The sequence below is a fragment of the Marmota monax genome, unplaced genomic scaffold (assembly GCF_021218885.2).
Source record: "Marmota monax isolate L192 unplaced genomic scaffold, Marmota_monax_Labrador192_F-V1.1 WCK01_AAM20220418_F8-fsc00014, whole genome shotgun sequence".
NCBI classification, from domain to species: Eukaryota; Metazoa; Chordata; class Mammalia; order Rodentia; family Sciuridae; genus Marmota; species Marmota monax.
The window spans coordinates 8,934,715-8,956,124 of NW_026695222.1; the positions used below are offsets into that span (position 1 = coordinate 8,934,715).

Sequence of the window (21,410 nt, forward strand, 5' to 3'; positions counted from 1 at the left end):
TGACTCTCATTTTACAGATGAGAAACTGAGGTAGGTACAAAGAGATCCAACAGCTAATAAGGGAGGAGCCTGGGTATTTGGAGCCAGACTTCTCTCTTCCCTCCTCCACCCCCATCCATCCTGCCAAGTGACCTTTCCCACCCTCCAGCACTTGTGCTCTCCCTCCCCAGCACCAGGCCGCTTATTTGGAGTAGCAATAGAAAGATTTATTCTGACTTTTGATGTAGAGTAAACTAACAGTGCGAAAGTTGGTGTTACATAGATCACTGTCGTGGGCAGGGTCTCAGGGCTATAGCCACACAGTCTGTTCCACGGGCGCCCATCATACCCAGCTAGAGCCTCAGCTTATACCAGGCTTCTGGCCCCTTCCAGGGCTCTCTCCACGCCTTCGTACTTGGCAGAAGGGTTTGAGACCCTCCTCTAGCCTATGGCCTGAAATAAAAAAAAAAAAACAAGTGCGGCAGATTGATCCAGGCAGTCTCAGGAGGCGACCGCCGCTACACTGCACCGTCCAGTCCGCAGTCCGCAGATCCCGGGCGCTTGCTGCTCTCTGGCGGCCGGAGTCGGGAGTCTGGGGACAGAGAAATCGCGCCTTCTAAGCTCCGCACGCCCAAGGGCAACCAGTGAGTGACCCGGAGGCTGGAAAGGGGAAGCGAAGAAGAGGGACGCGGCTGAGGAGTGAGAACCACGGGAGAGGGGATCCAGAAGAGGAGCGGGAGAGCGCTCGAAGGGAACAGCGAGGGAAGAGAGCAGTCCTGGCACCAGCGGCGAAGCGTAGGTGGCTTAGGAGTCGGAGAGCGCGTCAGCACCGCAACCCCTCCGGACCTTCACACACGCGGTCTCCCAGAGATCAGAGCCCCTTCTTCCAGGGAGCGCGGCGCCCCCTCTCTCGGCTCCGGCCGCCCCCTCCTCCCTCCACTCGCTGCCCCTCCTCCGTCCCGCCCCCCGCACGGAGTTGGGAGCGCCGCAGTGGCCACTGCCTGCACCACCGGGTCCCGGAGCCGCTGCTTTGCCGGATCGCCTGGGCACGCTCAGAGAGCAGCGCGAGTCACCAGCCCTGACTCTTCTTCGATCCGACTCCACGGGTGGCCTCGGGGAGCCCCAGCCGCCTCCCGACCTGGCATTCCGCTCCCCAGCTGCCACGCTACGCATCACAGGAACTTGGGCTGGACCCGGACGGGACTCGCGCGCGGGGCTGAACCCGAAGCCCTGCGGCTATGCCCTCCTGCCCCCTCCCTGTCAGTTGTTGGTCCTGCATCCCGGCTCGGCCCCCGACGGCTGCGCGTTGAGATGACTTTCCGAGACCTCCTTAGCGTCACTTTCGAGGGACCCCGCCCGGACAGCAGCTCCGGGGGCTCCAGTGCGAGCGGCGGCGGGGGCAGCACAGGCGGCGCGACTGCCTCGGAGGCCCCAGCGGTGGGCAGCGTTTCGGGGGCCACGGGCGGCGGCAGCGGCGTGGTGGGAGCGGGCGGCGGCGAGGACAACCAGAGCTCCGCTGGGGAGCCGGGGGGCGCGGGCGCGGGTAGCGAGGTGAACGGCACAGCGGCCGTCGGGGGGCTTGTTGTGAGTGCGCAGGGGGTGGGGGTGGGTGTCTTTCTGGCAGCCTTCATCCTCACCGCTGTAGCGGGCAATCTGCTTGTCATCCTCTCGGTGGCCTGCAACCGCCATCTGCAGACGGTCACCAACTATTTCATAGTGAACCTAGCTGTAGCCGACCTGCTGCTGAGCGCCACCGTTCTGCCCTTCTCCGCCACCATGGAGGTTCTGGGCTTCTGGGCCTTCGGCCGGGCCTTCTGCGACGTGTGGGCCGCGGTGGACGTGCTGTGCTGCACGGCCTCCATCCTTAGCCTCTGCACCATCTCGGTGGATCGGTACGTGGGCGTGCGCCACTCACTCAAGTACCCTGCGATCATGACAGAGCGCAAGGCGGCGGCCATCCTGGCGCTGCTCTGGGCCGTAGCCCTCGTCGTGTCCGTGGGGCCTCTGCTGGGCTGGAAGGAGCCGGTGCCCCCGGACGAGCGCTTTTGCGGCATCACGGAGGAGGCGGGCTATGCTGTCTTCTCTTCGGTGTGCTCCTTCTATCTGCCCATGGCAGTCATTGTGGTCATGTACTGCCGCGTGTACGTGGTCGCACGCAGCACCACGCGCAGCCTCGAGGCGGGCGTCAAGCGTGAGCGGGGCAAGGCCTCCGAGGTGGTGCTGCGTATCCACTGTCGTGGTGCAGCCGCCGGCGCAGACGGGACGCATGGGACTCGGAGTACCAAGGGCCACACCTTCCGCAGCTCGCTATCTGTTCGCCTGCTCAAGTTCTCCCGTGAGAAGAAGGCAGCCAAGACGCTGGCCATCGTCGTGGGCGTCTTCGTGCTCTGCTGGTTCCCCTTCTTCTTCGTCCTGCCGCTGGGTAAGCGACCCCTCTCCCACTAGCCCCTTCATTTCCTTTCCAAGCCTATGGCTATGGCTTCCTGGCAGACATGGATGATCCTCCACCTCCTCCTTAGGGTTCCATCCTAACCCTGTAGGGTTGATTTAGCGACTTTCCTGATCTCTTACTTTGTATAGGGGAAATGAGAAGCAGGTTTCGTTTCACAAGGTTCCAGCTCTTTGTTCTTCTCCTGTTCGTTGCTATTACAAATCCGGTCTTGTTTCCAGCCCCCCATGACCATGAGAAATCCTTGTAGATATCGCCCATACTGTGTAGTCAGCTGTGTATGAGACCCCTACAATACCTGCCATCCCGAACTAGAGGCACAGAGTGGGTAGGTCCTCATGTGTTCATTCATTCATGAGAAGCAGGCCCTGGCCCATCCACTTGTGCATCACCATACTCTAGAAGCCACCTGCTTCCTTCAGCACTCCTTCAGTTTGGAAGCTGGCCTCAGTGGTATCTGTGAGTGTATCCTGAGCTTTTATGTCTGAAGGCTCTTTTTGAAGGAGTTGCAGGAGAGGATTGTGTGGGGTAAGAAGGGGGAAAAAACAGGGCAAATTACAAAATGGACAATTAGTATTGTTTATCGTCATTTCTGAAATTTATGAAGTCAGGGAACTTTCCTAATTCCTTCACAAGTTGCCCTGGGATATGGGCAATGTTCTCAGGGGCTTCCTTTCACTCCTTGAGACCTCTTTCAGCAGGGACTAGGGACTGGACCAGCATGGGGAGGAGAAGGAGACAGCATCTGTGGGGACATTTGCTTGGAATCATTTCCCATGCAGCTGCAGCCTCAGCCTGCTCAAGCAGAGCCCACCCCCCCCCCAGTGCCCCTGACCTGCCCCCTTCTTACCTTGTGAGACTGAGTCGAGGAAGAAACAATGCCTCCCCCCCTGCTCCACTGCAGGCCCTCTCCCCACAGCAGCCACAGTGACCTTTATACATTATGAATTAGATGTGTCACTCTCCTACTAAATCCCTCAATGTTTTCTCACTGCCCTGGGAAGAAAATCCAAACTCTACCATGGCCTGGAGAAGGTAACCTTCAAATTTTTATTGTTCAAGCCAAAATGGGACACTATGAGTGTTTACACTAGAACCACTGGCATGAACTAGGGCAATCCCAGACATGTAATTCCCCTCCAGAAAGGGAGGTCCCAAGGAAGGGGCTACCTCCCTGTACCTTACCCCTGTTCCCTCCCTCTACCTGCCCCCTGCATATTTCACCACTCTGATCCTGTCTGGTTCCTTTACCAAACCCATACCTGACTCTAGACCTTTGCACTTGCTCTTCCCTCTATCTGGACAGCTTACACACACACACACACACACACACACACACACCCGCCCACCAGCAGCCTCTCCTGGCTAACTCTTCATCCTTTAGATCTTCACTTAAATGTCCCCTTTTCTTAGAGTTATAAGTCTCAGTTGTCCTCCCTATTTTCTCTTTCAAAGGATAAGGTTCTCTGTCTTCACTGAATCATCAGTTATAGTTACATATGTGTGTGTTGCTTGATTTGATGTTTGACTTCCCCACTGGCTCTGAAGCTCTGTGATGGCAAGGTCCCATAACTGTCTCATCATGAATCCACAGTGGCCAGCACAGCACCTGGCATATGAGGGAAAATAGAGTGCCACATTGTGGTCACAGGCTCTGACACCAAACAGCCTAGGTTCAAATCCCAGCTCTGCCTCTGTGGAACTTCAGGCAAGTCCCTTACCCACTCTGTGCCTCTGTTTCTTCATCTATAAATAGGGATGGTGGTGATGATAATAATGCCAGCCTAGAGTGCTATGGTGAGAATAATATTTCATGAATATAATTGTGGCACATAGCAAGCGCTGGATATGCTGATGCTAACTCAGAGTAAGACATGAGTAAAGCCCCCACTTGAAGTCATCTGTCCCAAAGAGTTTTCCCACTACCCTGGGAAGAAAATCCAAACTCTGTTGTGAGCACAGGGGCAAGGAATGTCTTGAAAGCAACACACCTAGAGGAGAAGACATATAAGCAGTCATGAGAGAATGGGTGTGCCCCCCACCTTAGACACCTACTCAGCCACCCAGGATTTAGAACTCTCTGAGCTCCATCCCCACACCCCTGTGCTGGCCTTGCCCCCCTGCATCTTGTCCATAAGCACCCTCATTCTCCCCCTGCACCTTGATTCACACAGGTTCCCTGGAGGGAAGCCACCTCCCTTTTTATATTTTCTTAACTTCTTTTAAAATTTTAATTACAGAATAAAACACAAATGAGTAGAAAATTATATAACAAGCACCTATGTACTATAACCACCCATTTTGAACACATATTAACATTTTGCCATATTTGCCTTAGATCCCTTCCTCTTGCTCCTTTCAAAAAAAAAATAGAACCCAGCTGCAACCCAGTGCCCTCCTCCCCGCCTTCCTCTCTCTCTCCCTGCCTCCCCAGAGGCAAATCTGGCATTTGTCACTCCCATGTATTTGTTTATACTCTTAGCACAAGCATCTGTATACATAACAAAGTATAGCATTGCTTTGTGTGTCTTTAGAATTTATATCAATGGCACCTGCTGTGCATATCATTCTTCAGTTTACCTTTTTTAACCCAATATTATGTCCTTGAAATTTATGCCATGCTGGGCCATTGTCACAACAATACATTTGAGTGTCTTCCAGGTGTGTTGATCCAGTATCCTGCTGAATGTGCAGTTTTTCTTGGTTTTTGCAGTTACAATAAGCACTGCAAAGGGCTACTATTGTTTTTTGAGGTCCGGATCACATGTTTCCCTCTTCTAGGAAATCACCCCTAAATTTCCAGGGCCTTTGCCCCTTCCTAGGATCCACTGCTCTTTCTCAATTCCTCAGTCTCTGCTGCTCCTCACAAGTGGCATGGGGTCCCTTCAGAAGCTCTGTATCTTGTTCTGGGCAGAGATTTGCATGGGTGTATGCATATGTAAAGTCATAGAGCTGTATGTTTAAGACATACACACAAGAGCTAAGGGATGCTGGTAGAGCTGAATGGAGTGGTATTGACAATAAATGAGGCAAGAGAACAGAGGACAAGCAAGGAAACAGAATATTCCAATCTTCCCCATGTGACTTGAAGAGCTAATATAAGGGCAGAGGCTGCTAAGGGACCAGGAATGGCTTGGAGGCTGTGTAGGCAGGAAATTAGACTGGAAGTCCTAACACCCCCCAGGCCTGGGATGGGGGAGGTCCCTTTGGAAGAGCCCGAACATTCTGAGCAGCAACGCTTTGAAGGGAATCTGGCCTCTAAGGGGCAGGCAGATCTTGGCATGAAGGTGCCAGGTATATGGTGGGGAGGGGAGGATGAGGGGAACTTGGTTATGGGGTCAAGGATGGGGGTGCTCACAGGAGCATGGTGTGTAGGAAAGGATGGAGGGAGAAGAGAAAAGAGAAGGGTTTCGGTGGAGCTTCAGGGAACACCTGCTTTGAAAGAGCCAGAAAAAGCAGAGAGAGAGGCAGCTGGGCCAGGTGTGGTGGCACATGCCTGTAATCCTAGTAGCTCAGGAGGGTGAGGCAAGAGGATCACAAGTTCAAAGCCAGCCTTAGCGATTTAACAAGGCCCTGAGAAACTTAGTGAGGCCATGTCTCAAAAAATTTAAAAAAGAGCTGGGGATATGACTCAGATGTTAAGTGACCCTGTGTTTAATCCATGGTACAATAAATAAATAAATAAAGGTAGCTGGGCAAGATGGCCATACAGGCAGCACCTCCCTCCTCGCAGATCCTAATGGCCACACTAGGTGAAATGAGCACCAGAAATGGAGGGATTGGGAAATATCAGTGTGTGTCCACAAAAGCCATAGGCCATAGAAATTAAGAGACCCATAAAGATACTACCCAGGGCAGCCTAACAGTCCCCACTCACACCTGCACACACAAAGCTAAGTAGAAGCAGCAGCCAAAACCACAGCAGAGACAGTCCTTTAACAACAGCCACCAATAGCCCTGGGGGGTAACAAGAAAATGGTCCAGAGTCATAGAGGGACACTGGCTCAGTGGGCCATGGACTGATCATCTAATGCTGTGGGTCAGGCTACAGAAACATCAGAGAGAAAGAGCACCATCTGTGGGTGTCCTGAAACCCTGGGGACACAGATGCCAGACACCTAAAATCCTGAAGGGCTCAAAGAGACTGGGGAATCATCTCCCTCATTTCGGGCTGCCCCACCTGAGGAGCAACTGCAGAGCACGCATTCCCCTGAGACAGGCAGAGGGTCCCTCAATGAACATGAGACATCAAGAGTTCAATAGTGATTCCAGGCAGCAAAGGTTGCTACTGATTGCAAAGATGCCTGTGGACACATAAACACCCATCACCCCTCACCTGCAGCCCCCCAACCTTGGCTTTCATGCTTATACTCAGCTGAGCATGCATAGTGATGGCACATCCCTGTTCACCTAGGACAGTCCTGTTTTGTGCCTGTTGACCAATGTGATTATGATAGTGCTCCCCATCAGTTTCAAAGATGTTCCTGGTTGGACAGGAGAGAATATGGACACTGGTCTGAGAGGCCTGTGGGGGAGGGGCTGTTGGCAGCCCTACTCAGGACAGACACATACCCACTGACCTCAGCAAGCTGGCGCAGGGCTAAGTGCCATGGAAAATCACAGGAAACTGCGTAAGTGGTTCCCGCTCTCGGGCATCCTGGAGCCCCAATGTCTAGAGCAGCACAAACCTGCAGAGGGTTATGGGGAGAGGTAACAGTCAGAGCTGCTGCCTGGGACTTCCCTGGAGGATCCCTGAGGTGGGAGCATGGCCACCATGGGGCTGTAGCCCTGGGAGGGGTGGGCAGCTGGAAGTGTGCCTGGTGAAGCCTTCTGACCCTGGGATACTTGATGCATGAGTCCCCTTGCTCTCAGAGGTCTGAGCCGATCACTCAGTGTAGTCATGCAGGTCACCTTCCCTGTGGGCCAGAGAGGCACAGGAAGGACAGGGGAAACCTGCCCCTAGCAAGCATCCATCTGCTGCAGAGATTCCTTCCTCTTCCCAGAGTCTCCAGAGGCTGTGTCTCTCCTCGGTGTCTTCACAGCAATAACACTTTGCTACCTTTGGCTTTTGCTGCCTGGGAAATGCCCCCAGCCAGTCCCAGAGGTGGATCTGTCCCCTACAATTTACACACACATACACACACACACACATACATACATACATGAGCCACACCTCCTGTCATTCCTGATAACCACTAGCAAACCTCCCAAGCTTGCACTCCCAGCTGTGTTTTTGTTGGGCAGATCACAAAGTATCCCTGGCTTCTGAATGCCATCACCCAGGGCAGTCCCAGAGGCTCAGAACCTAGGACCCCTCCCAAATACACTTCAAGATATTCAAGTTGTCCAGAAGCCCAGATAATAGAAGCCCCCACAATCCAGCCAATGTCCCAGAACAACACACCAGCCATCCACAAGCCTCACCAGGTCTCTCTCCCTACTGTCAGTCTGTCTCTGTGATACAGCACACCTCCCTGACCACCCAGACTTAGTTAGGTGTGCACATGCTTCTTAAACACTGCACATACTTTCCCCACAGTGTGCTGTCCTTGTGAATATTCAATACATAGTTTGAAGAGTGAGAGAACTTACTAAGTGGGCATAGAAGAGTGACCATATAGCAGGGGTGCTCCTGATTTGGAAGTCTATGAGACGCCCTTGGAATGTGTAGTCTATGAGAAGAAAGGTCAAGGGATGAGGCCAGCTCCACCCACAGGAGGATGGAGAAATAAACTGGACTACTGTACAACAGGGAAAAGAACAAACCTCAGGTATACACAACAACATGGGTGAATTTTGTGTACATGACACTAAGTAGAATAAGTCAGATCAGAAATTTAAAGCATATGTACCATATGGTTCTGTGTATACAAAGTTGAATAATATATGAAATTATCAACAGAAATAAAAATCAGGATAGTGATTACGTGTGTGTGAGTGTGTGAGAGTGTGTGTGTGTGTGTGTGTGTGTGTGTTGGTACCTACTGGAAGCGAATGCTAGAACCTTCAACTAGCAATGTTCTGTATCTTGTTCTGGGCAGTTATCACATCGCTGTTTGCATATGTAAAGTCAGCAAGATGTACGCTTGAGATGTATGCACTTATAAACTTGACTGTCAATTTGAGTACCTTAATGAGAGTGACAGAAAACAGGTAGGAGACTGTGAGCCATGCTGAGGAATTTGTTAGCACAAAAAGACCAGACCGGATGCAAACTTCATGGATCAGCTCAGCTTTTTATTGAGGAAAGAAGTTTCATGCAGGAAGAGGGTGACACCTCTGATGGGCCCACTTTCCTGGTGGAAAATGAGTCACTGGCCAAAGGAATTTAGGCTTATATAGGCTTTACTGAGAGACGATTTAGTGAGCATGTGAGTTTGAGCACTCAGGAATTTGGGTTTTTAGGGGGGTGGGGAGGTCTGTGACCAGTACCTGGAGAGGATTTATCTTGGAAGAGATTAGTGCTTCCCAGAGACTATCATTCTAGTTTTGATAAAACACCTTCTCCCCACCTGTGGCCAGCATCTGGAAAGGATTTATCTTGAAAGAGATTAAAGCTATCAATGTATGGCTTTCTTTTCATTCCCTTTTCCAAGGCCACACTATTTGGGGGTTTTTCATTTTCCATATCTAACAGAATTGATGTCCAGAATGGAAAGCAGGCTGTGACAATCTGGTAAGGGGTGGTGCAGGCAGGTGTTTCTGAGATTTGGCATGTTCTAAAGGACCCATATCCACAACTTCCTGAGATATTTCTTGGGTCGGCAGGTGCAGGGGAAGAGGTGGGGATGCTGTGTGACAGGTCACTGGTGATGGCATTTGTCCCCATCCCCCCACCCCCATGTAATGTAAAAACCTGAAGAAAAGTCTGGCATTAAGTCTCCTACTTGTGCTTCTGTGGCACCTAGCACATAGTACATGCTCAGTAAATGTATGCAGAAGAAGAAAAGGACAGAATCCATGGCCTCTTCACATCCTGCCATGCCAAGGGCCTGTGTGGTAAAGCACAGCTGTTTTAGTCAACTATCTCACTGCTGTGACTAAAAGATCTGAGCAAAACAATTGTAGAGGAGGAAAAGTTATTTGAGGGCTCATGGTTTCAGAGGTCTTAGTTCATAGAAGACCAGCTTCATTCCTTGGGGCTCGAGGTGAGGCTGAACATCATGGCGGGAGTGGATGGCAGAGGGGAGCAGCTCACATCATGGTGATCAGGAAGCAGAAAGAGAGTCTCCACTCTCGAGACATAGAATATATACCCCAGAGCCATGTTCCAGCTCCCACCTCCTCCCCACACTCTATCACTTCAGTTACCACTCACTTGATCCCTATCGGGGATTAAATCATTGATTGGGTTAAGACTCTCACAACCCAATCGTTTCTCCTCTGAACCTTCTAGCATTGTCTCACATGTAAGCTTTTGGGGGACACCTCACATCCAAACCATATTACACAGCCTTCTACTTACTTTATTTTTTGTGTCATATTGTGGTATTTTATTATTTATCCATCTATTTATTAATTTATCCACCTAATATGAAATCTACCCTCCTAATAAATTTTAAGTATGCATATGGTATTGTTAACTACAGGAACTATGTTGTACAGAAGAGCTCTAGAACTTATTCACCTTCCTGAACTGAAATTTTATGCCCATTGATTGGCAACTCCCATTGAGGAATTGTGAAGCACCATCCTGCTCTTTGATTCTATGAATTGGACTACCTCAGGTGATCATATATGTGGAATGTTGTGGTATTTTTACCGGGACTGGCTTATCTCACTTAGTATAACTTCCCTCTATTAACTGTCAATCATCCTTACCAGTGATATGGGTGTATGACCCTCCATGTATGTGCTTTAAAAAATTTAAGCATAATATATAACATTGATCAAGTAACTGTTACGAATAAGCCATGTGTTAGGGTTCTTTGTGGGGTTGTTGTTTCGGATTTTTTGTTTGTTTGTTTTTTTGTTTTTTGGGTTTTGGGGGTTTTGTTTTTGGTTTGTTTTTGCAGTGCTATGGGTCGAAGTAGGGCCTTGGACATGCTAAGCACAATTCTGCCACTGAGTTACAGCTCCAGCCTGGGCTTTTGCTGTTGGTGGTGGTTTGTTTGTTTGTTCTTCATGGAAAGTTTCAAGTACCTACAAAAGTAGAACAGTGTAATTAACCCCCATGTACCTATGACCCTGCTTCAACCCCAGGCTAATAATGTTGGTTCATCTCAACCCCACCCACTCTCCCACCATTGCAGATTATTCTGAAAAAAAAATCCCAGATACCATAACACTTTAACTGTATATTTTTCAATATGTATTTCTAGAAGAAAACGACTTTTAAAAAATAACTACTATCTATTGTAACACATTAAAATGACCACTTAATATTATCAATTTAATTCAGATATCTAACTAGTGTTCAAAAGGTTGCTGGTTGCTTTATAAACTTTTACTTTGTTAGAATGAAGATCCAAAAAAGGCACATATATTGTATGTGGTTCATTTGCCTACCAGGTTTACTTAATTGATACATCCCTCCCCACCACCACCACCACTACCTCTTTTTTCTTTTAATTTCTTTAGTAAAGAAACAAAATTGCTTCTCCCAAGGTATATTTCACAATATATGGACTTCACATCTCCATAGTACCATTTACCATATCCCTCTGTTTCCTATTTGCCTATAAGCTAATTTGATGAGATTCAGGTTTGGTGGTTTGGACAAGAATTCTCTTTTGTGATGTCAAGATTGATCAGGGTTCAGGTGCTGTCAGCATGATTTGTCCATTATAAGGTAACTCATCAGCCTCTCCTCTGCTGGCTTTAGCAGCTTTGATCATGGCTGGGACCACTGGGGCTTAAAGTGGTGGTATTTTAATCCTATAATTACTTCTGGATTTTTTTACTAGAATTTCAAAAAGAATTCACCACTAGCTGTTTGGTTGAAATAGTGTCTATAGAAGACGCAGGAGAGGTACTGAACGTTCCTCCTTATATATCAAATGAGGAGTCAATTCTCCAGTGTTCTTTCAGAGGTGACCAATGGGGGTTTTTTAATACCATGATAATGCCATGGTTTTTAGACATCCATGCTATTCTGACACCTTACAGACATCACCATTTGGGGCTTGACTAGTGAGCACCTTTTAAAATTGGCTCCTGAGATCTTTGGCACAACCCAGAGAATGTTGAGTACTTCCTTACTTTCTGATCTAGTGAGACATTTTAGTCTCAGCTTATGCTTTTCCTGCTCTGGACCTAGAATTAGTTATTTCTCTTAAAAGTTCTGGTATCTTTTAGTGGAAAATGACAAGTGAGAGACCACAGTTTGAGCTCTCAGCTCTTCCTTGATTCTGAATTGGTTACACATCTAGTGGACAGATCTAGGAAATATATTTTATCTTTTGTAAAGAAAATATACACCACTGATGGGGATGGGTTTTTGTCCTTGGGGACAGATCCCTTCCCTTCAGATCTCATCCTGTGCCCAACTCCTGCTAAAGTGCTGTCCCAAACATTCAATGACCTTTGGATCACCCAGCCTCATTCATTAAAGACCTAAGTGTTGGGGTCACAAGATTTCTCCCTCACTTTCATCCCTGCCCTTGTCATCAGTGTGACATCACTATACTGAGGCTGACCATGATGACACGTTGGCCTCCCCATTACAGTGACCTTCCCTCTCCCCATTCTAATTAGGGCCATGCCCAAGTCCACATGCCTGCCCCAATCTGCTCCTGTCCTGCCTCCTTGGCTCCCATTACTTCTGCTCATTGATCTCAACCACCCAAGCTTTCACCTTTCTGCCCTACATTTTGTCACCTGACCAGTTATACCTCCCTTCCCTAGCCAGCTAGTCCCATGATCTATCACTTCATCCTCTCCAACAATTTTTAACTCTCTCCCATCTACCTACTTCTATGAGTCCCAAATCCTGATTCAAGCCATTCTTTCACATGGAACACAGTGATGTTCTGGGAAATGTTCAATAATTGGCTTTGGGGGGCTGGGGATGTGGCTCAAGTGGTCACATGCTCGCCTGGCATGCGTGGGGCGCTGGGTTCAATCCTCATCACCACATACAAATAAAATAAAGATACTGTGTCCACCGAAATCTAAAAAATAAATATTAAAAAATTTTAAAAAAACAACAAAAAATAATAATAATTGGCTTTGGGATGGAGCTAATTTGTAGCATCTGCCCATTCCCCTAGTATAAATATTCCCACTGTGGCCAATTGCAAGTTATCATGCACCACACACACATACACACACACACACACACACACACACACACACACACCAGCTTGCAAAATTCCTGAAAACTGAACCATCAGTTCTCGTGAATCAATCAATCCCAGGATCTAAGTGAGCACTCACTAAACAAAAATCACCTTCCATAGTCAGGGCTCTGCATGGCAGCAGGCCTTAGGATCTCTCCAGAATTCCTGCAGGTTCCCAATCAGCTCTGACTCCCTTTCAAAGCTCTTTCCCTTCCAAGGGATCTTCCTCTATCAGCTACTGCTTGTCCTTCCTTACCTTCCACCTCTCCTCTTCCCATACACAGCATACTGATGTGTCCAGAGCTTTCTTAAAGATGTGTCTCCTTCAACCTTGTGGCCCCTTTGCCTTCACCCTCTCCCTATCTTCTCACTGTGATCTTTCCTCCCTTTCACTTATTTGCAATAATATTCCTTGCAACTTAACTTCTTTAAAGAATAATCTGATATCAATACTTCTCCATCTACCAACACACATCAGCCTCACTCACATATCTCCTGCCATCCGTCCCCCAACCCTCATCCTCTGAAGACACTGCTGTAGATCTGCCTTTGACATGGTCACTGGTGACTGCCAGAGTCTCATACTCAGAGCTGACTCTTCAAGTCCTTCTTTCATTCATCCCTGTATGTCAGCTTGCGTGCTCTCTCCTGGCCTCTTAGGAGTCTTCGTCTCCCTCTTTAACCCCTACTCCTCCAGGTGTACCTCCTACTCCTTCTCAGCCTTCCTAGAAAGCCCCCTCCCCTCAGATCCATATTTAAGTTCCAGGCCCACATTGCAGCTGCCAAGTCCCCACCAGCCCTTCAAACCCCCTGATGTTAGTTTCTTGTTGCTGCTGTAACAAATTACTTTAAACTTAGTGGCTTAAAACAACATTTTATCTCCCAGTTCTGAAGATCAAAAGTCCTAAAAATAAGTCTCCTTAGGGCTGTGCTTTTCCTAGAGATTCGAGGGGAGAATCCCCCTCTTGCCCCTTCCAGCCTTTGGGGGTGGCTGCACTCCTTGGCTCTGGGCCCCTCCTCTACCTGAAGCAGTGCTCTGTTGTCATGTCTTCTCTGACTCTGCCCCTCCTGCCTCGATTCCTCTCCCCAGGACCCCTGTGATTACTTTGTGTCCACCTGGAGAACTAAGGATTATCTCCCTCACTCAAGATGCTGAATGACATCTACAAAGTCCCCTTCACCATGGAAGGTGGATTTCATAGGTCCGGATCTCTCGGGGGCTCTTATTCTGTCTGTCACACTTGCACACCCCAACCCCACTGTTTTCTCTTTCTGGACTCCCCTTTTCTTCTCCTCTTCTTAAGCCTGCCACTGTCCCCAGGGTTAAGGGTCACTCCACGGCCATGTTTTCAGCTTTATCTCTCACCCAACTCCTCAGCCCCTGCTCACATCCCCCAAACTCAGTGCTGTGCACCCTCCTGTCCCAGATGCTGGCCAAGAAAAGGTCCCAAGCATTGCCATGGGACATGGCTACTCCCTGCATGGCCTGAGCCTCTTATGGACCTGCAGCGTCCCTGAGGGTTCCCATCTCCAGACCACATAAGCTCTGCTTCATCTTGCACCCTGGGGATGATGGAGGATTTTCATTCCTTCACTTTGTGAGTGAAGGCCCAGGAGAACAAAGTTCTGGCCCCTGAGAACTAACATGGGGTCTGGGAGGCAATGCTCATGAGCTCAGTGCTGGGACTCCCTGACAGAGTGGCCACTACCTGGAGACCTTCTCTCCCCTGGCAGAAGTGCTATTCTGCTCAGACCTATGAGCCATTTGCCAGTGTGGCCCCAGAGCTCAGAGGCTCATGCCTGGGTCAGGATCCAGTGGGGCTGAGCACAAGGGCCATTCAGCAGAACTGCAGTCTTGGTCACTCAGAGCTTGGTATGGCCCATTCCAAAGCTACAGATTAGATCAGGAAAGATGAGTGAAGAGATGGCAACCAAGAGGAGAAAGAGGAAAAGAAATTAAAGGAGAGAGGATGGGGCAGAGTGGAAGGGAAATGAGCAGGAGCCAGTATAGGGATATTATATCCCTAATGTGGCCTCCACACAGCCTCTGTGCTCTAGGAGTTGCCTGCCCTTCCCTCTCTCACCCTGCTGCTATAGAAGGGTGTCCCAGGCCAGACCAATAGTTCTCTGCCAGCCCCAGGGAGCCCAAGTATCCCGAGGCAATCATGGCAGCACAGAAGGACTTCTGGCCTATTCCTGGTCGATCTCAAGAAATAAGATCCTGCCAATTGCCCCTCATCATGGAAAATTAGCAATGCATGGAATTCAAGAGATTTGGCTTGGCACAGTTGGCCCCACAGTGCCCTCAACCCACCCTTCCACATCCTCACAGTCCATGAGTTCTGGCTCCTACCCAGTTCACCTCTTTCTGGCAGCCTTCTGTGTTTCCACTTCAAAATGGCTTTATCTCTTTCCACTCTCCCTCTCACCTTCTCTGCTGCAGCCATCCCAATTTCTGGTTATCCCCAACTTGTCAGGTACCCTGATGCCTCATGCCCTTGCCACTGCCTGGAATTCTGTCTCCTCGGTCAGATGCATGGCTTGCTCCCCACAGGCCCTCAAGTCTTCACCCAAGGTGCTTTATTAGAGAGGCTTGTCTGACCCTTTCTGATTTAGCAAAGAGGTCCGTGAGGAGTCGGAGGTTTAGCCCCTCTTGGGAGAGATTTTTGAACTTCAGGGTCAGAGCCACTGCCCAAACAGCTAGAGAACTGGGAGACTGGAGAGGAATCTGGAACTGGAATTCCTTCTCTCCTAGACCCGCTGGTGGGAAGAGACCTGAGTATCTAGAAGGACAGAGTATTTTTAACTCCTCTGTATCTTTCAGCCAGAGAGGATGGTGTACTATGGGTAGAAAAATCACTAGTGGAGGAGGGGATAGGAAAAGGGGGAGGTTGGGGTGAAGCCTGATATTTCATGGTTGGCTACAAGTTATGGGAGAGACTGGCTGTGAATTCTGATGGTGTGCCAAGAACAAGTTCCCTTCTGGTGATGCCAAAAAAGTACTGTTAATCACTCAGTCTGCCCCCTTGGCTTCAGAGCTGTCTGTTCTCGGCGGGCTTGGCCAGTGTGCTCAGTTCCAGCCATGTCCTTTCCTGCCTTACCTGACATCTCAGCAGCTCCACCTTAGAACACAGAACTGGTCTTTCATAATCTAGACTACAAACAATCCCCCGCCTCAATTTCCCCAACAATTCTTGGAGCAGGCTGACCCAGCCAACATGGCTATTTGCTGACTCAGGAGAAGCCCTGCATCTTCTGACCAGCCAGGGGTCAGGTCCCCTGGACACTAGGTCAGACTCCTGAGACAGACTCCCCTGTGTTAGTCAGTTTTACATCTCTATAAAAAAACCTGAGCCAGGTGTGGTGGTGCATGCCTGTAATCCCAGTGGCTTGGGAGGCTGAAGCAGGAGGAATTTGAGTTCAAAACCAGCCTCAGTAACAGCAAGGCACTAAGTAACTCAGTGAGACCTTATCTAAACAAAACACAAAACAGGGCTAGGGATGTGGCTCAGTGGTCAAGTCCCTCTGAGCTTAATCCCCAGTACAAAAAAAAAAAAAAAAACTGAGATGATTAATGTAAAAAGACAAAAAAAGGTTTATTTTGGCTCGTAGTTGGGAAGCTCCAGTTCATGATCAGCAAGCCCTGTTGCTTTGGGGCCTGTACAAGGCTGCTCACCATGGCAGAAGTGCATGGCACATCAGAACCACCCACCTCATGGCCAGGAAGTGAAAGAAGAGGAAGAGGAAAAGACCAGGGTCCCACAATCCCCTTCAAAGACATGCCACCAGTGACCTGAAGATCTCTCACTAGGTCCCACCTCTTAAAGTTTCTGTCACTTCCCAGTAACTCCACAGGCTGGGGATCAAGCCTTTAACACATTGGTCTTTGGGGGACACATATCCAAGTCATAGCAACCCCAATACAGGGAATGGGGAAGGCAGGCAGGAGCCGCTGGGTGGAGACTAACCACATGACAGAACAAGGACAAGGATCAGAGGGAGGCTGACAAGAGCTACGATTATGTTCGGTCATCTCTATCTACATCCATCCTGTCTCTACTTATGGTGGTAAAAGTAGCCACTGCACCCCCACCCCACTCCCAGCCACCTTTTGAATGAGGAGGAATGGTCACAAATGTGCACACTCCAACCTCACCTTTCCCAGCAGTAGGCAGACAAGTTATGGTGGTGACCAAGGACTAATCCTTGGATCAGAGTTTTGGAACCAAGCAAAAGAACTTGAAGAAACATTCAGGAACTTGACCAAGAGTGTCTTGGATCAGGTGCCCTGGAAGCAGAGTTTGAGATGGGGGTTCTTTTTACAAAGGATTTATTGAGAGAATGTTCTCAGGAGACATCTGGGAGGAAGGGAGGAAGCAACATGGGGCAGGGGAAGAGCTAAACCCAGATTGTGGTCTCCAACAAAGGCTTGCCTCGGTGTGATGACTCTAGGGAACTCAGGAGAAAGAAGGGCAGCACAGAATTGTACCACAATGAAGCAAGGGGCTGCCATTGGCTATGGGCTGCCACATGGAGTCAGATTCATCTCCCCACTTGAAACAGTGCCCATTGGCTGGGAATAGCTCTCCAGAGAGGAGGACAAGTAGGAGCCATTGGTAGCCAATCCTCATAGCAAATGGGAGTGGGGGCATCTATTTAATGACCAAAGGGTAACTTTTTTCCATTTTTATTGGTGCATCATACTCATACCTAGTAATGATATTCATTATTACATATTCATAAATGTATAAAATATAACAATATGATTTGGTCAATATCATTCCTCAATATTTCCCCTGTCCCTCTCCTTTTCCTTCCTCCAGTCCCTTTTCTCCACTCTGCAGGTCTCCTTTCTATTTTCATGAGATCCCACCCACCTTCCCTCCTTTTTTCTCTCTAGATTCCACATGTGAGAGAAAACATAGAACCCCTAACATTTTGAGTTTGACTTATTTCACTTAATCTAATGTTCTCAAGTTCCATCCATTTTCCTGCAAATAACATAGTTTCATTCTTCTTTATGGCTGAATAAAACTCTATGGTGCGTATATACCACATTTTCTTTATCCATTCATCTGATGATAGACACCTAGGCAGGTTCCATAATTTGGCTATTATGAATTGTGCTGCTATAAACATAGGTATACATGTATCTTTATGATGTACTGACTTTAATTCTTCAAGATAAATACCTTGGAGTGGTATAACTAGGTCAGATGGTGGTTCCATTCCTAGTCTCCAAGAGGTAACTTTTGAGCAAAGACTTGAGGAGGTGAAGGAGACAACCAGGCCGATCTCTGGGACTCATCCTAGGAGTCTGGGGTCTATTCAATGCTCTCTCCAGAGAGAAGGCAACAGCTCAGCCCTTCTGAGTGCCATAGGGTACCCTTGAGGCCATACAGAAAGCCAACAATGTCACATAGCTTGGGGCAAGCAGAAGAGAGTATGCTGGGCACACACACTCCAAAGACCACTACCACCTGCCCAGGGGCCACCAGTGAGGTGAGGTTAATCACAGAAACACCTGCAGAGAAGGTGGTCTTTGCAGAGTCTGAAGAGAAGAGGCTACCTGTGGAGAAAGGAGGAGTGCCACACTCCTGGCCAGATCAGCCATGCTCAGGAGTAGGGACAGGCATGCTGCTTGTGGGGAAGCTGCTGCAGGAATAAAGAGTGGCTGTGGACCCTGACCCTCTTAAGTGATGATATGGGAAGACCAAAAGGTTTAGGACCAGACCAGCTCAGGAGCACAGCCTGACCTTGACCTCTAGGGTTAACTAGAATCTCTGCAAGTGGGCTGTCTTGAGGACTCAATGAAAAAACATTTCAAGGCCCCAAAATGGAGGCTAGTGGGTAATGAGCACTCAGAAAGCACTTTAGAGACCACCTATCCAAATGCCATTTATGCATTCATTCAACAAATATTTTAGAGCCACTGTTCTGGGTCAGGAACTTATAGATAGAGAATCCTATCCCTGCCTCCAAGAAACATCATGTCATGGGGTAATGGAGCAGTAACAATTTTTATTAAAGAGTCAGTATACAAGAAAGGAAAGGAAACTGGCACGAATAGTTTACAAATCATAAAATTGGCATCCTGGAAGCCACAGATAAAATGAGCAGCATCCAGGCGGCCAAGAGTGATGTTCGAAGGCTAGGGGCCCTGGGTGGGGGTAGGGGTGGGGAAAGCAGCAGGGTGACAGGTAATGTGCCCTGGAGAAGAGAAGCAGCAAGAGTAGCCTGGAAAGGGTGAGGAGCACAAGGCCACAACCAGAGAGACAGCAGCTATGACAGGGTGGATCAAGGACCTCAACACAGGCAGGGACACCAACTTTGGGTAGGAGGGTGACTCCTTTCTAACCCAGGAGGAAGAGAGGCCAGATGGTTTGGGCATGTGGCTAGCTTCTGTGGCCTCAGTTCCCTCTGTGAAACAGGAGATGAGTTCAGCTACTTTGGGGAAGAAGAAAGGGTGGTACCAGGCTCAGAGCTGGAAAGGCTAGAGCAGGACAGGAGAGAGAGCTGCCAAGGATGCGGGCTGAGATCACTGCAGCTTCTGGACACGGCTGAGGATGGAGGCCTAAGTGTGCTCAGAGACGGGTTAAATTGCCGGAGATGCGCACATAGGCATTGCAGGGCCTGGACCAATCACTTTAAATGTAACCCCCTCCTTAGGAATGACCTATCACTCCAGCCTGACCTGTTCCCGCCAATGAATGAACTAATCATGTTTAGGAGTTGTTGTTCAATTTTCCCGCGCCTCATGATGATTTGTTCTGATGTATACAAAGCCCTCCGCCCTCCCCAAAAAGTGTACTTAAGCAGTGCTCAGCCCCTGCTCGGGGCTCTGGGCTGCTTTCCCTTCTTGAGTGGGCACAGAGCCCCAGCATGCTGGTTCAATAAATCCCCTTTTGCCAATTGCAAAAAAAGAAAAAACAAAACAAAATTGCCGGAGATGGGTTAAATTGGGGTTAGGATCTGGCTAGATGAATCCAGCCTAAGTCCCGGGGGAGGATGGAGTAGGGAATGGCTGAGGTACTGGCAAGCAGGAGGTCTACTAAGCCCAAAAGGAAGGGCATGATAGGAGGGATACAAGGAGCTGGAAGAAGGTCAAAGTGCACGAGGAAGAGAAAACAGGAAGTCATGGTTGGCAGTGGGAAACGGATTTTAAGTGAGGAGATGAAATGCTCAGGCTTCCATTTTCAAGGGATTTTGTGCCAAGCATTTAAGGACAAGATAAACAGAAAACCAATAATTACTTACAGTGTTCTTGGCACTTATAAGTAAGTGTGATGATCTGGGGGTTGGCTGAGGGGACAGGAATACAAATAATTCTGCTGGATCAGGAAGGGTTGATAAAAGAAGTTCTGCAGAAGAAGTTCCCACTAAAATCTGGTCTATATGAACCTTAGACCTGCCATGTATGAGATCAGGGGAGCTGTGGCCTGTGGAATCTGAAACCCAAGGCACAGATGTCTATATTTTCTAGGCAACATGTCTGCACACCATGGACAGAAAGCAAATAAGACACAGTTGTGGTGGAAGTTATTGGCACTTACCCATCTCCCCTAGACCTTCAGTGCACATGGACCCACTTAGACCTGAGCACATGCCTGTATTACTTTGCCCAGGAACACTCTCTTCCCACCAAAATCCTTGTCCACCATGGTAGCAGGCAAGAAGTAGAAAAATGAACACCCAGATAGAGCAGCTCAACATAATTGATGGGAACGGGAGTGTAAATACCCCACCTCCTTTCCCCCCAGTTGGGTCACTCTGAGGTTTGTGTTCTGCACAGTCACCTAGAGCCCCACTGGTGGTATTAAGCCCCAGTTGCCCACATTGACAACTAACTTGATAGCCACCTCTCATGGGCTTCCTGCTTTTCTTTTTCCCTCCCAACTCCAGGTGTTTCATTTGCCTCCCAAATTGATGACTTGCATTTAAATCTTTGTCTCAGAGTCTGCTTCTAGGAGATCCCAAAGTAAGACAAATCCTCAACAGGATACACTGGGAGGCTGAGTTTGAATTCCCTCTTTCATATGTAAGGAATTCCCAGTTCACAGCTGGCTTCACACAGGTCAACTGAGCATGAACTAGGATATTAATGTTTACATCAAGACCCAGGCAGTATCATGAAATGCTGTGTTGCCCCCCAGTCTGAATAAAAACCATGCTGATAACAATGTCATTTGGCCGGCTTCAGGCACACGACTGGAAAGCATAGTCCACTGATTTGTCATCCTGGGCTAAATATAAAAGAATTGTAGCCTGAGTCAGAAGTTATTTTCAGCACTTGATCTGACTGCAGCCATTGAGGGATGCTGTTCTTGAGGGCTGCCTTCCTGGAAGTTGAGGTCCACCCTGGTGACCCACACATTCCAGGGACTACCCAACACCTCTACCAGGGAGAATCATCTCATCGATCCACCCTGACTGATGCTCCAGCACCCCAAAACCTACCACATCTCAGCCACGTTTCTGGTCACTCTCTATATATGGAAATTTGTCTCTTCCCAAGACTATAGTCTCCACTCTCAAAACCACAGGAAAAAAGTAGGAAGGGAGGAGAATAGACACCAGTTTGTGGTATAGTTGTGGTATTGGGGATCAAACCCAAGGCTTCACACATGCTAGACAAGCATGGTATCATTGATTTACATCCCCAGCCCCTCACTGGTATTTATTAAGAATCTGCTAACATGCTA

The 21,410-nt window shown here is 48.7% G+C and overlaps 1 protein-coding gene across 1 annotated transcript in view; it reads left to right on the forward strand.

The window, feature by feature from the left end:
- The first annotated feature begins 234 nt into the window (after positions 1–234).
- Positions 235–21,410, forward strand: part of Adra1d (adrenoceptor alpha 1D) — a 28,481-nt gene continuing 7,305 nt past the window's right edge. Inside the window, exon 1 of the mRNA XM_046433678.2 lies at positions 235–2,401. Within this exon, the coding sequence (XP_046289634.1) occupies positions 1,291–2,401 (1,111 nt within the window). The 5' untranslated portion in view covers positions 235–1,290. The remainder of the gene's footprint in view (positions 2,402–21,410) is intronic.